We start from the raw sequence: 24,244 nt of genomic DNA, 5'->3' as shown, positions 1-24,244 counted from the left end.
AACCTCTCGCGTGTATCACCCAAGCGGATCTCGTTAGCATGGAACCTACCATTGGGAGATGAAAAAAAAAGTAGAGGACGTGCGATGTTATTTTATATTAAACAGATTCTTCTTTTTATTATTAACCATAGTTTCGAATCGGAAGCTCGACGGAAGCTCGATCGGCGATTGACAGACGCCGAGCGAATTACGATCGAGCCGCAGTCCGAAATATTTAAATGAAGTCTAGCGCAAGAAAAATCGAACGGTCGGACATTGCTGGCTCATTGAAGAATGCAAATTTCGAGAGCGTTTTAATTAGCCGCTCCTCCCCTCTCGCCGGCCGGCGGTGCAGGGCGCAGGTCGCCTCGTGACAGGGTCTGAGATCCAACTCGAAATTGAATTTCGCCAAAGAATGAGAAGAGTTCTTCGCGGAATCGAATCAGGGGAGATCGTCCTGACATCTCGTTAGATGGAAAATTCCATCGGATATCAAGGAGGACGAAAATGTTCGGCATGGAAGTTATATCATCTCGCTTTCTAGTTACACGGGAGAGGGTAATACAATTTAATTCAGCGTAACTAGGGCTCTCTCTCTCTCTTTTTTTCTCTCTCCCTTTCACTCTGGATGCGAGGCGAAGGTACTTTGAAATTCTCTTCCTGCGCCTGATAGAATCTCCGAAAGCAGCCGCTTTCTCGATAAATCGCCATAGTTCAGCGCGCGCGAGAGATCACGGCCCGTAGGCGAAAAGTTCGCGCTTTCATACGTACGTAGTGCCTTTCGAGGAGGCAATAAATAATTTACCTTCATCCAGCTTTTCCCTCACTATCTCTTTCTCTCTCTCTCTCTCTCTCTCTCTCTCTCTTCCTCTTTTCTTGGATTTAATAACTTTCGATAACAAGGGACCGATGAGTTACTCACCGATCCCGCTACAATTTCTATCACACATCGGAATTATGCATGAAGGAGAAAAGGGAGGCGCGCGGCTCCGTGAAAGACGGGAAAAGGCCGCTATATCTCCTGTATCTTACGTAGTATGTTGCCTGAAGGATGAGAAGATTCGAAGAGGCGGGATGCAGCTATCGCAAAAAAGTACCCTATTACGTAGGCACCGTTGGAGATGCGCGAGAGCTCATCTTTTTCCTACGGTGAATGGAGAGCGCGATAAAATGGTGTTCGGAAAGGAGCGCGGGGGACGCGCGAATAACAGTGGCGGACGGAGTCATGTACGTTCTATGACAGGTACATCAGGATGAAATAAAGTGGCTCTCGCGAGACACATTCGGGTCAAATCAGTTTTCATTGTCCTTTATTAGGTCGTTTATTGTTGCCGAGAGCGACCTAATATATAATGCGTTTAACGGCCGAAGTTGCGTCGTGACGCACGCGTCGATAATCGCGTCGTTACTTTATCGCGTTGTCAATTTATTACTCGTGCATGATTCATAACGACGATAAGGGCCGGTGAATGTGGAGCACCGCTCGCCCCTTGAGGATGATCCACGATTAAAACGTGACATTAATTATGTGTATCAAAACGTATATAAAATTTGTAGGATATTCATAGGAAACAGCCATGTTTCCTATGAATGCAAATGTGAAAAAAGGTAGATAATTTGCTCGCGTGCATTGACCCAAATTCCTCGATTATCAAAACAAGCACGTTTGTTATTTCATGATTATTAGGGAAACAGATTGAGCAGTTTCCATTGCAAATCATTTCTCATTGTTCGTCATTTGAACATACATTATCTCAGATACAAGTCACATTCATTCTCGTTACTCCTTGAAAGTATCCCTTTATATAGAAGAGAGACATAGAAAGAGAGGGGAGGAAGCAGGGAGGGTGATTGCCGGATGAGGGAGTAGTGGGGAATTTGTTGACCGGTCAGGTTTAGTAATAAGATTATTATTATCTCCGATTATCATTATCCTGATAATTGACATTTCTACTAATAAAGACTAAAATAGTCCTTTTATGCCACAAAAATGTCTCTTTCATATCTCTTCCCCTACTTTCACGTCATTGCCATGTTTAGCTTTCAAGAAAAAACGAGTTGCTTAAAGCAGGGAACTGAAAGTAATAAATCATTTGTTCCTACTATGGAGTTATTTGTTGTATCTCATATCAACAAATTATTTGTTATGCACATCGATATTAAATCAGCAAAACTTTTTTCTCAGTACGGCTTATTTTAAAATATGACACCATTGACTTTAGAACTGTGTGTATTTCTGGGTGTCGACTGTGGATGAAACACGATGCTCGTTTCGACGAGCTCATATACGAGTTTACGTCCTGTTCCTATGTAATCAGTGTAATTTGAGATTTCGCGTTGCGTACCCATAGAGAAAGCCGTAGATAATGCGAATGGTTTTCTCCACAGCTGCACAAATTGCAACGCTTTACGCCTGATGAGATCGCGTAAAGTCAGCGTAGCTCGATATCGCGTCTCAAGAATTACTATCGCGCTCGAACCGCTTCTCGTCGAATCCAATTAAGCTTTAAGGGCTTTCAACGTGTCCATCCTGGAAATTATGCCACGGTAATTTCTTTCGGCACTTAAGCCGTTTATCGTTTAATTTGCGCGGCTAAATAGCCGCGGGTTGTGTATACTGAGCCCTTTAAAGCCCATCCTCTTTGCACACAGTACACCAGCGTGCTGTGCGTGACGCGCTCAAATTTGAAGTGATAATCATATCCACGAGCCGATCCGCAATAACGCGCTGGTCAACGCGCCCACGCATCAATCCGACCTATTTGTGTAATTACGCGCTTCGCTCTTTAGCAAATTCCGTCGCTCGGATCGTAATCGTTTCGCTCCGTAAAGCATCTCATGCGCAAAGTCAAACGGTGAGCTGGCCCACGCCGCCAGCGAATCCCGTCTCGGTTTTTACGGATACATTAACGCTACGTTTAATTTCGCGTTGCCACTTCACTGAGTTGGAAAGGAGTTGGACAGTGGTTTGGTCGAACAGTGGCCCGTTTACGAGCGCGACAATGTTCAGCCACAACCTCCATGGTAGAAGAATAGACGTAGTTACGTGTTGGTCGGCTCCACGACTGTATCGCGCGATGTATGTCCGTGTGCCCTACGTAGCGAAACAATTAAAATCGCTCCCGCGCCGTAACGACCTCGCAAATTAGCCGCGGGAGGTCAAAGGGCGACTCTAAGGTCTCCCTCTCTCATCCCCCTCCCCTTCTTCTCTCTTTCTCTCTTTCTCTCTCTCTGCATCTCACTCACTCGGTGCCCGTCGAAAGTAACTGCGCGCCAATTCACAACGCGAATGCTAGCCTCGGGCTAAGCAAAACTGCAGCCTGTACCGTTGGCGCGGCGGTGACTTCCGGACGAGCGGAAGTGCCGAGTTCGCCGACCACCACCACATTCTGCACACCGCACATACCGCAACGGTACTCGGAGACGCCTCTCTGCAACTATTATCTCTTCTAAACGATTTGTTCGATGCGGACTAGCGCGCTGATAGTCGTACGAGCGAGGTTAGTCGCGGTCGAGCGACTTTGGATCGCGTTGCCAGGCTAGATTTTATGCATCAGCAATGCACGTGCACAGGCGGAACGGACGGGAGAAATGCGGCGTTTCTGAACTGGTCTCGTTATTGCCCGTGCAAATGGACTACGTCGAGAGCACGCGGATGTCAAGTGCGACTGCACTCCGTTGCATACGCGTTCAAGCACACGTCCGTAGGTACACCTGTGCGAACCTGTCGTCCGCGCCCTGATAATCGACGCCTTGAGAAATGCTTCGTGCACGCAAAAAGAAAGCGCGGTCCGCGATCCGCGCTGTTGTTAGATTGCGCGACTCAAACCACACGAATTCGACAGCGAGCACGTCGTCGAGGGGATGACGGGCAAAGAGCAAGGGGGAGAGGGAGTGTCGTCAAGAATATCGTCGAGAATTAACGTGGCGGGGCGAGTCCTTGGTGTTTCGCAGCAACCTCCTGTAGCTGCGAAGCGGACCGGTTGGGTAGACGATGCGTTTATTTCCATTCAGTCCAGTTACCGTCGCGAAGGACCGACACGGAGGAGGTGAGAGCCGCATTTGCACGTTAAGCCGCATTTGCACGTTGCCAAGCTCTCCCCAAACTACTCCGGACATTGTTTGCCGTTCTGGCGCGGCTGGAACGGTGGAGAAAAGGGGAACGGTGGTAGAGAGTAGAGGGTAGAGGTAGAGAGAGCGCGCCGAGGCACGTAGAGAGCGTAGAGCGCGGGCGACGAACCGAGGCGGAGAAAAGCGGAGAAAGGGGAGCCCGCGCCTCTCGCCATCCCTCGGATCCACGAATTCGATCCACGCCACGGGACAGAGAGGAGAAGCAGGCAGCTTGCAACTTGCGAAACTGCTAGTGCGACGCGAGACATCGTTATTGCGCGACGACAACCGGCGCAAACTCTCGTAGCCAGGTGGAGGAAGAGCGTGCGCGCGCGCGCGTCCGCTGGACCGCGTTACAGACGTATCCTGGAGACGGCGAATTTTGCGTAGGCGCATAACCGATGCGAGAGACAATGCTCGAAGAAGCGCGAACCCTGGAAAAGCGCGCTCAGCGAGAACTCTCAGCTCGTGCTTGCCACGTGCGTGGTTATGTCGAGCGAAAGACCGGGAAGTTCTTCGAGTCTGATTAATTTATCACGTGAATCACGACGAAGCGACGACATTTTGAGCGGAACCTACTTCTCAAGAATATCCGTAGCTTTTTCCGGGAAATGTCAATAATGTAGGTTGCCTCCGCGAAGCGGACCTCGACGGTTTTACGTGTCGCGACGATGCGGCCTGAATAAACTACAGAGTTGCTGCAAGACTATAAGATATAATATAGCCCTTTCATCGGCCCGGGGAACGGTGATTAGTGAGCGATGAAAAATGTGTCTGCGTGTTCTGTCAAACTTTACTCCCTAGTAGCCTCGGCTTTATCTTATTCTGCTTTCGAGCCGTCCTGTAAAAGGATATCTATTAATCAACGCGCGTATCTCTTGCTCCCGCTAACTCTCTCTCTTTCTCCCAGGCTTTTTATATCCCACCACCGAAGCCGGTCAAACGTTAATGCGCGACCACCGCGCGCTCTCAGTAAAAATTGTCCACAATGCTTAGATAAAGAGTAATTTGATCCTCTTAATTGTTCTTGCACACTAGTTATATCCTCACGTACAAACATGTTTGTTCGTCGTTGCGACTACATAATATCCCGTTTGAATTGCAATTTTCCCAGCGACGAGTAATTTTCAGTGCTCGAACGGAAACGGAGAATTTCTCTTAACCACTGATCACGGATAGTCTCGACATAACATTTTAACGTGTTTGATCTGCAACTTCGACGTGTTTCCTTTCAATAACGTTCCCTTTTAACAAAATGCGTTGATATCGAATAAAGTATCACAAGTATTCGCTAATTCGACAATAGCGTTGCAATTTATATTGTTGCAAAATTCAAAGGGACAATCGCTGAATATTAAGTTGATTTGTAACTCAGACAACGAGAGACATAAGTTATAATAGCTTGACCTACGATAAGACAAGAACGTAACAGTGCATATCTACGAAGTGATGTCGAAGATTAAATTTATTCTCTAGACAGAAATTTGGCTTTAAAAGTGCTGATGGGGAGATTACGATAATCTTAGCGACACAAAATAAAGATTTTCGAAAGTATTTTGAATATAGAAAACGTAATAATGAAAACCCAAAAATTGCTATGATTATATATTTTTGAAATCTTTTACTCTAGTATCTATTGCTGATGTTTATTATAATGCATAAAGACATGTACTATGTCACTTTTGTTTATTTTTATTTAAAGTTACTAGTACGTATATTACCTTACGCGCACAAAGGTCTTGTTAATCTTTCTGATATCTATTATTTTTAATCGTCTCATCCATTTAGAATCATCAATTTAGCAAGAAAATATTTAAATATAGATCTATATTTATTACTCATGTAAGTAAGAAATCTTGGACAAGCTTTTATGTTTTAAGTTAATTAATTTATAGTAATTTAAAAAAGTTCAGATATAGCACAAATCATTTAAATCTTAACACACATTATCAAAGTCATGACTATAATCTCAATCTCATACCATAATCTCAAGAGAGATACATCAACTAAGATATATTTCACAACAATGAACGCTAATGTTACTGATATAGGTAAGGTTGGGATTGAATTTTTGCAAAGTGAAAGGTACAAGGGGAGAGATCTACTCATAGTCATACATATACATCAGCAAGTAATATACTTTAGAATTAATATTAACTGGTATGTTTTTTAACTTTTGTTCTTTAATTTTTATTAACAACTTTTTAATACACAATGAACATGGAGTGAAACTTTTTGAGGATTACTCAATATCATAAACTTGACAATATATATTGACCAAATCGTGTTATCGTAATCTTGCCGTACTTATTACCAGAAAAGTTGCTGATAAGATTTTTGTAAACCCAAGCTTTTATAATTTAATAAGTAAAAGACGTTAGCAAAATAAACGTTCAGAGTATGAATTGATACCTGAACACATTAGTATCAGGTGTTAATGCACTTTACTTTAACGGGATTTGACGCTTTAGGTATTATTTATGAAAATATTAAGCGCATTGGAAATGAGAAAATAAAAGGAGAGAAATAGTACTCAATCAGATTCCCGCTACGGAAAAAGTGAGTCGCCACAAATTACCTTAAGAATTTGTTGTCGACAGTAAATGCGCGATATACATCGTATATACTCGCAACATCGATATCGTAGGCGCCGAATACATTAGAACGTCTGCCTCGAGCAGTGGTCTACACGCTACATATGACGAGTTCAGAATGATGCTCGTGTTATATTCGTCGAAGTGGCCGTTTTAGCGGGAAATAGCAGCGTAAACTTACACCATTATACATCGCGCATCGAACGGTGAAGTGGAATATAAATAAAGAATCGAGCGATCTATGAATGCAAATAGCCTTGACCCGCGGACATTGGAAGGACTTCATTAACCCCTTAGCTTCGACACCATTTACTTAGAATAGGTTCAAAAGATGGAAAACAAAAGTTTCTCGAATAAAAGTTGATATATGGGTCATACAAATGATGAGTTTTAATTCAAATAAAAAAAAAATGTTTTGTCATATCTTCCAATAGGTGAATAATCATTTCCAGAATGTGAATAATCATTTCCAAAATGTTCTTGCCTGCTAAACATGAATCCGTCGTCCAAATTTACCTATTAGGTAACAACTTTGAAAAAAATGGCGTCAAAAAGGCAAAAAATATAAATTTTGAGAGTTTGCATAGCCTTGTAACATCGCAGCAGATTTTATATATAAATTTTTTAAATGCTACGTAAAAGTATCAACTTTTAGATTTAAAATGCATTTTGTTCTATTTTGCTATAACTTTTCAAGATACAGCTAAAATTATAAATATTGATCGCGTGCGTTCAACATTAATCTGTAACTACGAATATGATGGAATCTGATGGATTTTTTTAATTTTTTTGTTGTACTTTTATAATTTCTCAAATCTTATAATTTCTCGTGATCAAGTTGGATTACTCATCTACCCGAAAACCCAACGGATATCCAAAACAATGGATATTATGTTCAGCAGACCTAAAAACCTGCAGTTACACTTCATTTCAATAATAAAATCACTTAGACACATTAGAGACTCTAATATAACAAAATATGTCATGACGAGAATATGCGAAAAATTCTCATTTTTCTAACAGCCATATCTTTCTTCTGAAGCAAAATTTCGTGAATCGGATTGAAAAATCGTGTTTAATAGATCTAAGAATCTCTAGTTGCACCTTACTGCAACGATAAAATCACTTAGGAGCTTCAAAATATTTCATGACAAGAAAATGGGTTTTTGCCGTACTCTGAGCAAAGTCTAAAATGGCGAGAATACTCATCATCCAACACTAAGAGATTAAAAACGATTAATCAGTATGTCAATCAATGTCAGACACGCGAAATGCATACAAGTCATTCATCACTAATACTTCGTTAATAATAATATTCAACACTATTATTTCTGACATACTCGTCCTTCTTTTGTCGAAGTGTTTATTAATGTAGATTAATTGTTTCTTCGAAAGTAGACTTTATAAAATGAGGCGACGCCGCGTTTCTTGCCGCGAAATAGGAGAAGACAAAGGCAACGCGTAAGACTCGATATTTATCAACTCATATATTTATTACTCCTCTATTGGATCATCTGTTATACCTTATTTGACAATGTTGTCGCCGATAAAAGCACCGCTATGTATGACATCTGTCTTCGCTCGTTGGCGTTATGTACGCGACACGTTTGAGCTATGACGAAAACGATCATTGGAAAACACTCGTAATGGATTGGTATACGCGGGCAAAGCTGGCACGCTTCCTCCCCGAGTGTTGCGCAAATTATATATATGCGTTCGTGTGAGGTATTCAATGTTATAAAGTAAATTCAAATTAACCTCTTAGGTATTGTACGCCACTATAGTGGCTTTCGCGTATGTCATTTTTTTTAACGGTACGCCACTATAGTCGCTTTCGCGTATATCATCTTTCTGAATGGTACGCCACTATAGTGGCTCATTCTTATTTCTAATAAATTATAATTTATTCATCTAAAACTGTGTTCTAATGTACTTGCGTAGAGAAAAGCAGTACTAAACACAAATCGCAGTGTTGCATTGTTTTCGCGTAGTCCGCGTTGAACTTTGCTGTACAGAGATACAACTCCGCGAAAAGTCCTGCCGTAGCTAAGAGATTAAATGAATGATTATTTATTTGTCCCAGAAAAAAATGTTGAATTTCTGTTGTTTCCTTCAGAACCGATTACATAATTCAGGCTCACAATTGTACACTTAATTGTTCCTGATTATCGTGTACGTCATATACAAAGACAATTTATGATACATCCGTTGTGTGCAGGTGGAATTTATCAAACTGAACGCAAAATTCCTTCGCAAATCGTTTCGCAAACAATTATATAAAATTTTGAGTTATTAATTAAAGAAGATTGATGCATAATTGCGCATGATAACATATCAACTTTTTTTAATTAATAACTAAAAATCTACGTTATCTTTCTTTATCATTTGCAAAATGATAGAGTTTTGTTCAACTTGACCTAAAGCAAGCACACGGCTAATGCAAGCAGACATCTTATCGCCATCAGACGGCTTATCTACCATGACGCGCATGATAATCATTTACCAATCTTCATTAATAAATAACTCAAAATTTTGTGTGATTGTTTGCGAAATAATAGAGGAATTTTGTTTTCAATTTGATGAGTTCCATCTGCACACAATGAATATGTTATGAATTGTTAGACAACTTGTGTAAGCATGAGAATTAAACAGGCTAATTTTGTTTTTCGCATATACCAAGTTGTACGCATTTTTTTTCGAATGCAGACTGCATGTTGCTTTAATATATTCGTGTTTGTTAAATTATAAGTTTTGTCGGGCAAAAAGTAAACGTTTCTCGCGCGAAACTTTTACAGGGAAAGCATCTTCCGTGTTCCAAGTTCGCGAGGGACGATCGATACTTCCCTTGAGGTGCTCTTGCTGTTACTACGGCTATTATTACGCACCAACAAAAACGGGATACATGGATGAAAGTTGATCGCTATCGGGTATTACTTCCGCATCCATATATTCATCGTGTTCTTTCGCACGATGTACGAGATACGGAAGATCGCGCCTGTTGAAAAAAAAGTCCGATTTTATATTCATCGGCTTTGTAAATGTGTCTCGCGCGCTCGTATGCTTTGGGATCTGGAGCGGGTGTACGAAGACGTAGTGAGACAATAGGAATATACGAGCAAAAGTTAATTACAATACTGTGATGTCGCAACGGTCTTATGTGCCATGCAGTAGTTTTCAGGCCTACGCTGCAACCATTAAATATACGAATAACTTGAGTATTTAACAATTCAGACGAATAAAAGTGTGTGTGTCAGGCATACATCGTTATTATTTTCTAAAATTTTTGAATAAAATTCTACTCGAGAAGTAGAGTGAAAGAGTCGAGGCACTTAAAATTATGTTTTAAACCGAACTGATTTTTCACCTCATATATAAAGTGTCCGGTAATTCACAGAGGAGTCATAATGTACAAGTAAATTAGGTCAAATTGAACACAAAATTTTTCTACAATTTGCGAACAACCACATAAAATTCTAAGTTATTAATTAAAGAAGATTCGTGAATGATTACGCATCATACGGTATATGAATTGTGACGTCTGTCGCTGTATGCTTGCATATTAGATCAAATTGAACAAAAAAATCTCCTACCATTTTCCAAATGACCACGTATATGTTTAATTATTAATGAAAGAAACTTAGTGTACAGTTGTGCATATAATGCATCAATCTTTTTTAATTAACAATTAAATATCTACGTGGTCATTTAAAAAATGGACCTTTTGTTCAATTTAACCTAATACTGCAATCAGCAGTAAATATTGCCATCACAACTCATCCACCGACGCGTGATTATTCGCGAATCTTCTTTGATTAATAACTCAAGATTTTACATGATTGTTCGCAAAATGGTAGAGGAATTTTTTGTTCTGTTTGATCTAATACCTGTATATCTAATTTGATCTAATACCTGTATATCGCGGCTCGCCCGTGAATTATCGGACCCTATAGAGTGAACTTTCCTACTGTGACTCGTTGAGTGAGTATTTTCACTCGAGTATTTTCTTGAAACTAAAAAGTGAATCAGATATATTTAACAGTTGATGTTTCCTCCAAGAAAACTCTAATCAAGTGAAACATTTACTAATACGTTATCGAAGAATTTATTTTAAGCTTGAGTAAAACATTTATTATTACTTAAAACTCATTACTATTTAAAGCGGTAGTATTTTTACTATGATCTCTCGAGTGAAAGGGAGAAAAAGAGAGAGAGAATTTTTACTTTTTTTTAATACAATTTTACTCCGGGAAACTTAGACAATTCGTAATGTAATTTATTCGACAGTTGAAGGCCAAATTTAGATTGCCTTTATCTTTAAATTAGTCTATAATTATTATCGCGTCAGAATAATTGCATCAGGAATGTGTAATATGACATAAAAGACTGTAATTCCCTTAAAAATACCTATCGATATCCTAATATCGATCTAACGTATCTACCTATCGATATCCTAATACGATCTAACGTACCTAAAATTATCTAATTAAGTTTCCGTACATGGCGCTTGTTGTTCGTTGCTATGAATATTTCACATAGGTACATATCGACCGTATCGATTCGTTGATATACGCTATAACGAGTTGTGGTGTAGCGGCGCCATTCATTTTTAATATCCACAGCTTTCGGCAGGGAAGTAAGTTCGATACCGTGCGCGGATATTCGTAGCGCCAATACCTGGCTCTCCGCTCGAGAGCGCGTCGACAGAAATAAATATACCTCCGATATTCTATCCTTTGTACCCGGCACGATTAAGAGCGCCCATTTAATAAGTGCACGATGAAAACTTGGAGGGATTGGCCCCTTGAATTGTAGAGATTAATAACGGTCGATATCCGTCTAGATTCCCGCAGGAACTGGGACATGAGGGCGGAGAAGAGGAAAGAATGGACGTGGGTGAGACGAGCTACGACTCGGCGAAGCCACTCAGAAAGTAATTTGCTCGATGCCCGAGCGAACAGGAGGAATCGTGCGTTCGCAGGAGGCACGAGAGGAAATGAGGAGGCAGGGAGGAATGAAAAACTACGCCGGCAAGAGGTGGGATTCTACGCGTAAATAGGAAGAAAGTCGGTGACGACTGCCGCGAGGAGAGAAAATGCAAAATGGCTCTGTAGGACGTACCAATAAAAGCGCACTGCCGGCGCCTTCCGCCCACCTCGTTGTAACACCTTCATTTCCAAAGTAAATGAGGGCGCGCCCTCGGCTGAACGCGTCGCTGCGAAAACATAAACAGCCGGCACCGCGATAGAAGGAAAACGAGGAGGAAAGACGCTTGAAAAGATTCCTACTTTCCTTGTAGTGTCGCCCGATGATATCACTAGGGAAAGCGGAAATGGGAGAGAAGGGCGAAGGTGTTCTATCAGAAACGACCAAAGGTATATTCACCTTTCTCCGGAACATATCTCGTACGTGTTCGCATTCCGGTTTAACTTTCCGCTAAAGTCGACGCGGGATTTTGAAGTTCCATCTTACTAATTATGCGGCCGAAAGTTAAATTGCTTTCTAATAATAACGGCATATCGCGAGGGCGTTATATAGATAGAGCTATATTACTTCAAAGACGCTAGTTCGATCGAGCGTATATCCCAAATTTTTCTCGAACTGCGAAAAAGGACGCGCTAATAATTCGCCCGACGTGATTTACATTGTGTATATACCACATACGGGCCAAAGTTCTCTCGGAAATGCGTCACATTCCGCTCTCCCGTACGCCCGTATGATTTTCGTAATGAATATTAATTATCAAAATTCTCGCGAAACTTGAGTGGGAGTACGCCTCACCGCACAGAAGCAACATGCGTTGACATGGCGGCGCGTGGAATAATCACCTAAACGTCATTATGCTACGGAAAGTTTGCGCCTAGAATAATAAGGGAGTATAAATGCAAATGAAAATTATGAAAATGAGTCATTAAGCATGCATCACTCTCATACGAAATTGAAGCAGATTGAGGATTCCTCGCGATCTCTACGCCAATCTCTCCCTTGCGACGACATTTTAAATAATTATCGCGCATCCGAAGAAATGCAAATATAACGCGCCTCATTGGTATCCGCACAGAGAAATTGCTCGGCGAAAGACCGCCGAGGACGCTTCAGGACGTCCTACTGGCACGCCGTCATAGCGTCCCCCTTTTTTCATGCAATCAAGCTACCGTTAACGCGCGCGCGCGAACATTATAGACGTATAATCGTAGAAAACCATCGAGCCTGAGAGGTTCTGTCAAGTGTTCAGCAAATACGACGACGTGTTTGCCAGCATCTTACGGGAAAATTTGATTACTCGTCTGTCGTGTCGGCTGCCGAACTGGATTGACGTAAATCTCCTGCGCGTCTCTCCCCGAGTCTCTTATTCATAGCACGATGGCTTATGAAAGGCTCGCGTTCTCATGACAGCTTTATCCGTCATTGGAACACGCCTCGTTTACTGCAAGATGCCGTCACTACAAAAGAATTCTGCAATAAAGGGAATATTGTCTCGAACTTTACATTTCGCGAATCGATGACACACGCGTCCTGCCGAATGGAAATTTATTCCATAGACCTTAGGTTGATCAGGTTAATCCCAATCAGTTATCTGACTTGTATAACTTGTGCATCCGAAAAATATAATTTTCCTGTTAATGGAAATCTTCTTATAAGTGCCTCAAGAGGACTCTTCTAAAACCACAAGGAAAATATTCTTACACTCCAAAAAAACTCCTGTTGCAAGGTGTTATTTCCTGTAATCTTATAATACCCCAAGCAAAGACTCTTATCGGAAGAGTATTTCTTTTCTAACGAAGTCATCTACTAATCGGAAATCTATTAGATATTATTCTAACTTTTTTCCTCTTAAACCAAAAGGTTTACTTCAAGCAGAATGTCCTTTTACCAGAAGGAATTTCTATTAAGAATATGACTTATACTGCAAGTGAAAGACGAAATTCATCCAATTTTAACCCTTCGTATACACACTTATTTTTTCAACCTTCGCATACACGCTGGGTGGTTGCCACCCATGGCAATTTTCAAACAGCTGTATCTTTTAAAATATTTATGCTAAAATTCTTAAAAAATTCATGGATTAATTTTAATGTTTATAGAAAGTATTTACATTTTTTTGGTATTAAAATTCAAGAAATTTTATATTAAAAAAAATTATTATATTTCGCGATTTCAAAAAAGTGAGTTTTTGTAAAAAAATTAGTAACTTTTGTAATTTTTATCATTTTTAAGCAAAAATTTAGCATTTTATTGTTGAAACGTTTATCATTAAGGAAAACATTGTTTCATAAGTCATCTCCGGAAAAAGTATATATACACACATATGGAGTGATAAGCATCCAACATTCACTTCAGACGGCTGCCAGAAGCTAACTAGCACTTATTTTGCTAGCAGAGTGGAATCAAAGCATAGTTAAGACTTCAAACTACAATTAGATGGCGACACTAGTTCCATTTATTATGGTACTTAAAAGGTACAGAGCGCTGAATTTTAGTTATGGGTGGTAACCAGTATGTATATGAAGGATTAAGAATATTGTGATTAAAATAACTTCTTTCTGATTTTAAAAGGATTTTCTTAAGGCTATATGTAACAAAATTTTTGTCAAAAATAAAATTATATTTTCTTAGGTATGATATTTTCGCGGATCTTAGTAAGTCATATAACGTAACGTGACGAAGACAGAATTTTATTAATAGTAAGGAGTGTTAACCTTTAAAACGGGCTCACATAGATCAAATGTGTCCAAACGATTTCAACTACGTGAGATTTCCCGGAAGCATACGCTGTTTGACTGGCGGGTCCCCAATGGGAAAAAAGTTTAAGGAAGTCTACAGCCCAGAACCCCGATGGGGCTGGGTAGTTCCTACTCATCTGCCGAGTTATCCAAGTCAGCGACAAACACAAACGACTCATGGGTCCGGTTTTCGTTGATGAAAAGACGACTTTGAAAAACTGTTTTTTTAAATATTAATTTTTCTGAAAGTCATTTTCATAAAATTTTTTGCGTAAATAGCGTGTGAAAGATTATTTTTAAACTCATGTTAAATATAAAATGTTTTTTCCTTGTACTTATAATATTTATAATTGTTTATATTTTATATGTTTCATGAAAATAGAAAAAAATATTTAAATATTTAAATTATTTTTTTTTAAATATTAATGTGCCTTTCTTAAATATATCTTATTTAAATTTCTAATAATTATCTTTTTTTAAGCGACAATTAGTATAATTTTTATCATTAACTGTTAAGCTCTGTGCTATAGAGCTTCCGAAGCATTTTTTTTATAAATCAAATTTTGAGAAACCATAATATTTTTAGTTATACCATGCTAACAAACGATTTATCCTCAGAAAGCAATGAAAAACAAATATTTAAAATAAACTATTATTTAATTCAGTGGTTTGGGCATTTAATGAATACTTCAAAATGAACTTCTGTAAATTTTTTAAGAATTTTCTAAGCACATATTAATGTTATTTTACTATGGCGCGGATGTAATAGACCCATGAGTCTAGTTTACATTGACGAAAACAACAGTCCATTTTGAAAGTTAATAATTAGGACCCGATAATATCACTTTATATCATTTTTTAAACCAGATAACTGATTGTAAACAACCTAATCAGAATCATGTGTATAGTCTTAAACCAAATATAAAGCTCATAGAACACGTAGGACTCATAAATAAGTAAATCTTCGGTGGATCTCGAATAGCCTAGGTACGACGTGGAAAGTTCACGAGGTTTTTCTCCTGGAACATATAAATTAACAGACTCAGGTTTAAAAGAACCAACAGATATATATATATATATATATATATATATATATATATATATATATATATTACACTTATATACACGATATATATACACTTTTTGGAATATTATAACATAATAAGGCTATCTTACTAATCTCCTAAATTCAACTTAAAGATCTCTAATACAATGAGCACGTCCTTTTACATTGAGGCACGTCTTGAGACTGACTCTTCTGTTCTTTCACTCGAACGGCCATCTTTCTCCGTGAAGCCTTCTCCTTCATCCGACCCGACTCACTAGTCAACTCTTGATAACTTCTTTTATCTCAATTCTTACCTCGCTCTTATCTTATTAGTTTGCTTACTGCACATAGAGATAGATTTCTAACGAGATAGATTTCTAACTTGGCTGCGCCAAGGTTATAAAATGCAAAAATTCGCTAGAAGAAAAGCTGCGATTGTTCTTGACGTTGCGGAGTGTCGTATCGGGCGAAACGAGAACGAGTATCGAGTCGCGAGTCGTTAAACACGTTGTTTGTTGCTAGTATAAATTATAGTCGCGTCCCATTTCCTTCGTCGGAACGCTGGATTGATTTGTCATCTCGGAATAGCCGTGCAGTCCGCATTGCATTACGCGTGAAGTTGCGCCGCGGAAACGTAGCGTGTGTGTCGAGCCGATGTGTTTAAGCCTGTGTAGTTGTAGCTTGTAGAGGCGTTAGGTTCGTCGTAAAGCGTCAACTCTTGGCGATATTACGCCGAATGGTGCGCGCCGCAATGACATACTGGCGGCGTTGAAAGTGTACACACGGGCGCAACATGTAGGTGTACGCATTCACATATACCCGCCGATGGAACAGTAAATATTCTTTCTCATGCATTATGTAAGCGCAGAGTATCTTGTTTCCAACGTTACCGCGTGCGCCCAAGAGACGCCGATTCTTTATGACTGCTCTTTCTCTTGTTTATACAGCGAGCCCCTGCAGGGGAGTACATCCCCCGTCGACGAGGACGACGACGAGAACGACGACGCGAGGGCGCATGTGTACGAAGCTGCCGTTAGTGCACCTGTAGAGCTCTCATGACGAGGTATAAGAACTTTCGTCTCGAGAGAACTTCGAGAGAGCCGCGCGCGACGTCAATCGCGACCTTGGCCGTCAAAAATGCATTTCCACGTCGCCCTCCCTCCTCCTCCTCTCCATCTCCCCCCGTCCAAGCTGCGCCACCCTCCCACGCGACGTAGTGTGACGATAACAGCGAATATAGCTCGTTTCACTTTCCGCTTAATCGCTCGTAATTAATATCGATAAACACTGCTACATCCGCGGGAGGAGATCGTCAGTGCTTTTCGGAAAATATTGTTGCGCCATTTGGAACAACGGCCGGGTTTTACGGGCGAGTTAATAACTTTGCGAGTTTTTAATGGGAATGACAATGCGATTACGCATCGATGTTGTCGGAGCCGTTTGCCGGCAGGTATGCAGCTTTGGTCGGCAAACACGAGCACGCTGAAACAACATGAATCGAGACACGAGAAATCGATGACGAGAGAAGATCCGTCCCCGGCGACGAGAAAAAGAAGAGCGTCCCACGAGCGTTCCACGTTCGCGAGATAACAATCGTACAAATGGAGATCCAAGGAGAACTTGGAGAGAGCTTTTTCTTACGAAATCACGCCGTTTCCGCACTCGCCGATAAATAATGAACGGAGGAAATATTCGCGAGTAGGAAGTTCCTAATTTCGAAAGAGCGAGCGCGTTTCCTGCGATCTTCCTGTTCGTTTCCTCGTGACCCGTCCCCTCGCTTCCATCACGATTCTCGCCTCTCTCGTCCGCGACACGAAACGCGGCTTGCCGTCTATTTGGTATTCGAATTGTCACCTCCGGCATCAGTCAAGATTTCTTGCACGTATATCGCCCAGTATTCACCTCGCTGGCATTCAACGTGCCAAATACCGCCCCGTGCTTTTTATGCAAAGCGCCAAGTTTTGCCGAACCGCAGGAAGAAGCCTGGCTGACATACGTAGGGATGAGTCTGACCACGTACGTCGCTCGCAAACAGAAAATATTATTCGCGCTTGTTGCCGAGTCGAGTGTTTCTGAGTTTTTCCTCTGGTCGTATACGCGTGTACAGTCTGGAGATAATCGCGCTTGAAGTGACAATGTGTTGGATGTTAATTCTTCATAATTATCTGATGGTGAGTACACGCCGCGATTTTAATAATTCCGCGCTATGCTCGCACATCGTCCCTCTCGTTAACGGTGTACCTTGTCAGCAAAGCGGATCTTACTACATCCTTCTGTGATCTTTAATCCGCAGAGATAGCGACGCGTGTATCACCATGTAAACACGGGATACTCAAACCACCGCCAGGTGGAAGCAACACAAATGCAAACTTGGCATGTAATACATCGCGTGCGACCTCGAGCACGAAATCCTCGCATCAACGCATATATAACTTTCGCTGCTATCTGTCACGTTAATGCACGGTGTTTCTGCATATCATCGTCGCAAGGATAACACGAATATGCACGATACGCGACGTAACCAGCGTAAAACCACGTACGGAATATCGCGGCACCATTGTTTCTTCTTTCCTCTGTCTAAATTATCCGAGCGCTTCGCAATTAACTTTCATTTATAAAGAACATCGCATTATCTGTCAGTCCATAAATTATGATTAATCGAAAGTGCAGAGATCCCTGGTAAAAATGATGTCTAATAATACTTTATCTAAACTCTTTTTTGAAAGAAGAAGTTTCGGAACTCTTCAGAACGAAAGAGGAAAAGTGTTTTATTAGACATTTGATACACTGAGAAAAAATATTTAAAAATTAACAAATATTTATTAGATGGATACCATTAACATATTTACTTAAATTAAAGTTCTCTTCATTCAACCGAGTATTATTTATTTAAACCGAGTAAACAACATTCAGTTTAAATAAAGTAAATTTTGATTTAAAAAATATATTAATGATATCCACTTAAAATAAATATTTGTTAATTTTTAGATATTTTTTTTCTCAGTGTACTTTATTTTACTTTTTCATTTCCGTCAGGGATGCCGTTGTATGAAACTTGAAAAATAATTATATTCTTAAGATTTTATCTCATGTTAATTTCACTTTATAACAATATTTAATGTCCCAACTTGAGAGGATCTAAAAGTGAATAGCGTGTAACAAAATTACCGTTGCCGGCAAATTGATTCCGAGTTGCTTAAAAGAGTCTGAAAACAACGACAATCTTGAGACACCTTGCGCGAGAAGAAACACGCGCGAACGCGCGTTACTGCAGGATTTTTGTGACGCTCGTATAAAAATTTGCTCAGTATTAAAAAGGGCAAGGTTTTTTACGTTAATCTAGATAAACGACACATTGTTCCATATCACCAAAGTACATTACTAGCGTATTACTAAATCCTGCACTTACTAAAAATAAAGGGAGCTATCGTACATCTTCCTTAACATCCGCGGTCCTTTTTTCTTGTTTGAGCGTATTAAGTTATAAATTATCTATGTAGCTTCCTTCTATGTAAGAGTGGATGTACGAGTACTAGTGCATGTGCACGAATGTGTGTGCGTGTATGTGTGCGTGTGGTTTCGTAGTTGCATCAACGAGAAATATTCTTGCAAAATATACATATAGGAGGATATATGAAACATGGAAGCGCACTTAACGGATAGCGATTATATTCATATAGCTTCTTGACGTTGATGCGAGCATATACATTCATAACCTATTCAATGCACGCTTCTTTTCAAAGTTATTACAACCGCAGGTATCGACGGTAAAATTGACGTGCGATACGAGCGATGGCAAAATTGTTAAATTAACTATCCGTAAACTATATGCGGCGATCGCGCGACCTCAGCTTGAACGCAGCGCGTTTTTTTTTCGAGATATACGTTTTACCACAATACCGAGGGTACGTCATAACTCGTTCGTCAGTTTTTCGCCGCTCCCATAAAACTTCATTCAGATGCGGCGGCGGAAAAAGGAAGATTTTCTTGTGCCATACAGACGGCCGTCGGGCACAATGCGCGCCGAACGGATGTCCATCGTATCGACTTTTGAAAAATAGGCAAGTGTCGGGGCTTCCAAAAATCCATCAGCGAGCTAACAGACAAAGGTAAAGGCGGACATTGGTAACAGTGATAGCGCTATTCTGAAGGCGAATGATTGTTTTATAAAGGCCTTTGGTGGGCGCTATCAATAGTACAACGGAAACGGACAATGCGTCGCTTTATCTTATTATTACAAGAGGCGGTATTCCCGCCACGCTATCATACGTTGACGTATGATACTGGAATGCAAATTTCCCTTCGCACAACGGAAGATCGTTCCATGAGACGTATAATGACGCCTCGCACTCGAAACATCGAGATTTGTCAATTGGACTATAATCTAAATAAAACGTTTATCAAAATTTACGTAACTCAAAATGGCAATATAATCGGTTGAATTATTACGATAAACATTCTTTACGATGACGAGTTGAAAATAATCTCTCTGTCTCTCTTTCTCTTTCTGAAACAGCCGTGAGATTCGTAATCGATTCTTTCTCTTCTTTTTCTTTTTTAAATCGCAATTAAAGCTATTCGCGTAATTGTCTTTCCTTAAGTTTCCATTACAAAGAAAATCTTGCTGGTTATTGTCTCAGTGGCCGACACATATTACTTGGCGACACTGGCGAAGGAAGAACAAGAGCGAAGGGGGATTCAGCGGGAAAGGATAGTTTTAATTTGTGGGCAAGAGCGGTGCGGCAACTGCCGTCTTATTGGCTACTTATATCGGGTCTCTCTATCGCTATGATCAAGGCCAGACTGCAGCAGTAGCCACAGTTCTGATCTGATCGATCGCTCCCTTTGTCGAGTACGGAGGATCCTCGGAGATTCTTATTCCGCCGGGACATTGCTTCCTTGTTGCTCGTGATGGTTCGCAATAACGTGGAAAAATAAAGCATTGGCATTTCTCCTGATACAATCTCTCATACTTTGAAAAGGGAAGAAAGTTTCTCACTCTTATTCCCATTAGAGTGTACTTACTTTTGTTTTGCCTCGGCGGTAGGGAGCCAGTATATCTCTAGAAAAGTTAAGTGCGATTGGATTAGTTCTTCCTGTAGCATTTTAACTCGGGATTTTAATTCGCTATTAATATGGTTACGTGATAACGTCGGCTTAAAGAATGAAAAATTTGAGAACTTTCTAACTTACAAAACTCCAATTCTACAGAAGATTTCTGAACGATGTAGAATCTCGAGACGAGTCGAGCAAAACGAATATTTCAATATCGCAAAAAATTGGAGTCGGAAAATTTTCTGATTTGACCAACGATATATCAGATGGAGAAATTTGCACGAAAGCGGTGTTCACTCATATCACAAATTGTTTTAATATTTGATAATCGGTACTTATTAATAATCGCGTTCATTAATCGGCGGATATAATAATATGATTAAAGGGGAATCATTACTCTTCATGTAATGAATTTTAAATTAACTTCTTTTTCTTCACTATAAATTATGCTTCATGACGAGAGAACTATGTTCACATTTCGACGATTTCAAATCAACTATTCGTGTATCAAATCCGCGCAAAAGCCGTGTCTTAATTGCGCTAATTTTCGCGGCGCGGTGCGTTTCGACCGTTGGATATTTCTGTTCCGTCGGATCTTTGCATAACTACCATTTACTGAAAGGAGGTCGGTGTATACGCTTGGCACTGTGTGCTCGTCGTATTATAGGAATAAGCAAACCGTATTTACATACATTTGGGGAAAGTTCCCAGCCGTAATTTCGTCATCCCCGCGAGGAGCGCTTTTATACGGCTCGGCACGCTCGAAAGCGCGTCGGGAATTTATGTTTCATAATGAGCCGGCAAATTTGCGATGGCGTTCGGGGAACTCGACGGCTCCGTGATACGGTGTGGGCTCTTTATAAAAAAAAAAAAAATGAACACCGTGATTGCTCGCACTCAACGTGTCCCCTTGACACTCGAAGCCACTTAGTTATCATAGCGATTCGTTTTCATGGACTGTCCATGCAAAAATCGAGCCCTACTGAGAAACTCGATAACACCGCAACAAGCTTTTCAAGCCGATTCTCCGCGAGATTCGCCACGTCGCATCGCGCTCTTCAAAGAGCGTACTCGATTCACTTTTCCGCGATCGATCGACATAACGCCCCACGTGGTCCTCTCCCGAGAGAGATCGTTCCGTCGAGATTGTGGACGATTCGGGAGGTACCTTCGATCGTGCCGGGAACAATGCTTAAGTGGCTGTTATCGCGTTTGAGCACAAGCCACAGGGCGTTCCTGACCCATTTCGTAGAAGGTCCTGCGGGATGCAATAATGTCGTCTCCTTCGCGCGAGCACGTACCTCGAATCCTCCTGCCGGCGAACGACGCGCTCTGCGCTGTAATGAGAATTACATTGTGTATTATCGTAAACGTAGCCACTTGCCGAACGTCCCACCGGTAATTATCCGCCGGTTGGAGAGCACTCGGACGAGTAGCCGATGTTCTTCGGCACGAACGCGACGCTCGATTATCGCTCGTATCTTACGTGCGTGCAATTTCGTCCCGTTATCAGGAAGAAGTCGGGGTGTATGGCGCGAGCGTATCTCCTCGTCGGAACAACGCGCAACATTCGTTCGTAATATTTATCGTCGTAATTGTGCCGATACCGATTTCGTAATAAGGCGAGTCTATACAGGGTGTCCCAAACTCTTCTCTGCAATTTTTGAGAACGTACATTGCGATATTTTCAATAAATCTCGAGATATTAACTAACGAATGATCACGCACGATATAATGGACGAATTGTAGTGGCGTCGTCAGCCGATTACACATTAGGTCAAACTGAATAAAAAAAGTCTTCTACCATTTTGCAAATATGGACTATATGGATTTTTTTATATTTTAATTGAAGAATATTTGTGCATTATCGCGCAAAATTATGTGACAATTTTCTTTCATTAATAACTAAAAATCTACGTGGTTATTTGCAAAATAATAAAGAACTTTTTTGTTCAATTTTATTTAAAGTATAAGCACATATCGCTACTCCGGCTTATTTATTATATCGCGCGTGATCATTCACTAATCTTCTTTAATTAATATGTCAAAATTTATTGCGAGTATCGCAAAGCGTATGAGACTTTTATGTTCATCTCAATCCGTTATTCGTTTCTACAAAAATTGCGGAGAAGAATCTGGAATACCTTATATGTGTGCGCTGATATTTTTTTACCCTTACAATCTTGAACATAAAAAAATTACGTAAGCCGTAGAATAAAGATAGGTAAAAATATTTATCCAACGCATTTTCACTTTCTCTTCTGGAAAAATGATTGAAACTTAATCCTATTTTTCCTTTAATTTATATGAAAAAACATCGAGGAATATAAATCTCTTAATGTTTCTGCGACTCATTGAAGTTGAAAAAGTTATAATAAAAAGAGGAAACATATGTTTTAAGGATGGTAACGTTTGGAAAGTTGGTTTAGGTAAATTTACTCATGTTTTGAGTCCTAGAATTAACCTTTTGCAACATGACAAGTCGCTTACTTTTTTTAATTACTTTAATTAATAATTTTAATTAATTAATTACTTTAATTAATTACTTTAATTTATTTTATTTTATTTAATAACAGTTTTTAATTATTTTAACGAATTTCTTGATGATAAATAACGATTTTTTGTTTAATTGTGATTAAAAATCATACACCAAATCTACTATATATTGAATTGTTGTTATCATATTTGATATTAGTTATCCAATTTTTACTTAAATTCTATAACTAAATACATTTAGTAATAATTTCAAATAATTTTTTTCAGTGTGCAAATTGAAAATTACTGCAAACTTCAATAACCCATAATTAAAATCGGCACGAACGCGACGCTCGATTATCGCTCGTATCTTACGTGCGTGCAATTTCGTCCCGTCATCAGGAAGAAGTCGGGGCGTATGGCGCGAGCGTATCTTCTCATCGGACACGTGTGACAAAGCGCAACATTCGTTCGTAATATTTATCGTCGTAATTGTGCCGATATCGATTTCGTAATAAGGCGAGTCTATCAGGGTGTCCCAAACTCTTCTCTGCAATTTTTGTGAGAACGTACATTGCGATATTTTCAATAAATCTCGAGATATTAATTAACGAATGATCACGCACGATATAATGGACGAAAACGAAAATTACTGTAAACTTCAATAACCCATAATTAAAATCGTTTCTTTATTTTCTTTTACGACATACGCAACGAATTAAGTGCGAAATTAAACTCGGTCTAAACGAAGGTAAACAGAGAGGTGGTGAAGGAAAGAGACAGAGACAGACAGAGACAGAAAGAGAGAGACTGGCTTGTACCATCATTCAAAGATAATAATTTTTAATACATCGATTGTCACACGATACTTAGTCAAGAATAAAAGCAGCCTACGTAGAAACATCCCCACGGGAAATCTATCTCGTTTCGCACGCGAATTATATTGCAAAAACAGCGAATGCGCCTTATCGTTTTGCGTCTCATCGCGAGCAGCGCTCTTTTTCATTGCGAGAGCACGAAAAGAATATGGATTAAATCGTGTTAAAGCATACAGTGAATGAAAAATGCTACAGTAAATATCGCGCGTATTTATTAAACATAAATAAAGAAGATCTCGCACAAGTCGAAATAATCAATATGAAAAATATTCGCACGACTTTATCGCATATGTAGAGAGGGACAGAGAGACAGAGAGATAGAGAGACAGACAGACAGAGAGAGAGAGAGAGAGAGAGAGAGAGAGAGAGAGAGAGAGAGAGAGA

At 40.1% G+C, this 24,244-nt stretch overlaps 1 protein-coding gene across 2 annotated transcripts in view; it reads left to right on the top strand.

Moving 5' to 3' along the window:
* The first annotated feature begins 16,492 nt into the window (after window positions 1–16,492).
* The window catches only part of LOC116850209 (myrosinase 1-like), a 43,087-nt gene continuing 35,335 nt past the window's right edge, over window positions 16,493–24,244 (top strand). Inside the window, exon 1 of one of the 2 annotated variants that reach the window (XM_032828203.1) lies at window positions 16,493–16,515. In XM_032828203.1, coding sequence (XP_032684094.1) covers window positions 16,508–16,515 — 8 coding nt within the window. In that variant the 5' untranslated portion in view covers window positions 16,493–16,507. Of the gene's footprint in view, window positions 16,516–17,603; window positions 17,624–24,244 lie in introns of those variants that run through there. The other variant, XM_032828210.1, reaches the window with a different exon arrangement.

The sequence above is a fragment of the Odontomachus brunneus genome, unplaced genomic scaffold (genome assembly GCF_010583005.1).
Source record: "Odontomachus brunneus isolate Ranch 3 - 2012 unplaced genomic scaffold, Obru_v1 Obru_scaffold_137, whole genome shotgun sequence".
Classification (NCBI taxonomy): Eukaryota; Metazoa; Arthropoda; class Insecta; order Hymenoptera; family Formicidae; genus Odontomachus; species Odontomachus brunneus.
Note: the sequence above shows the minus strand (reverse complement) of the source record. Positions and strands in the feature narration are given on the sequence as shown.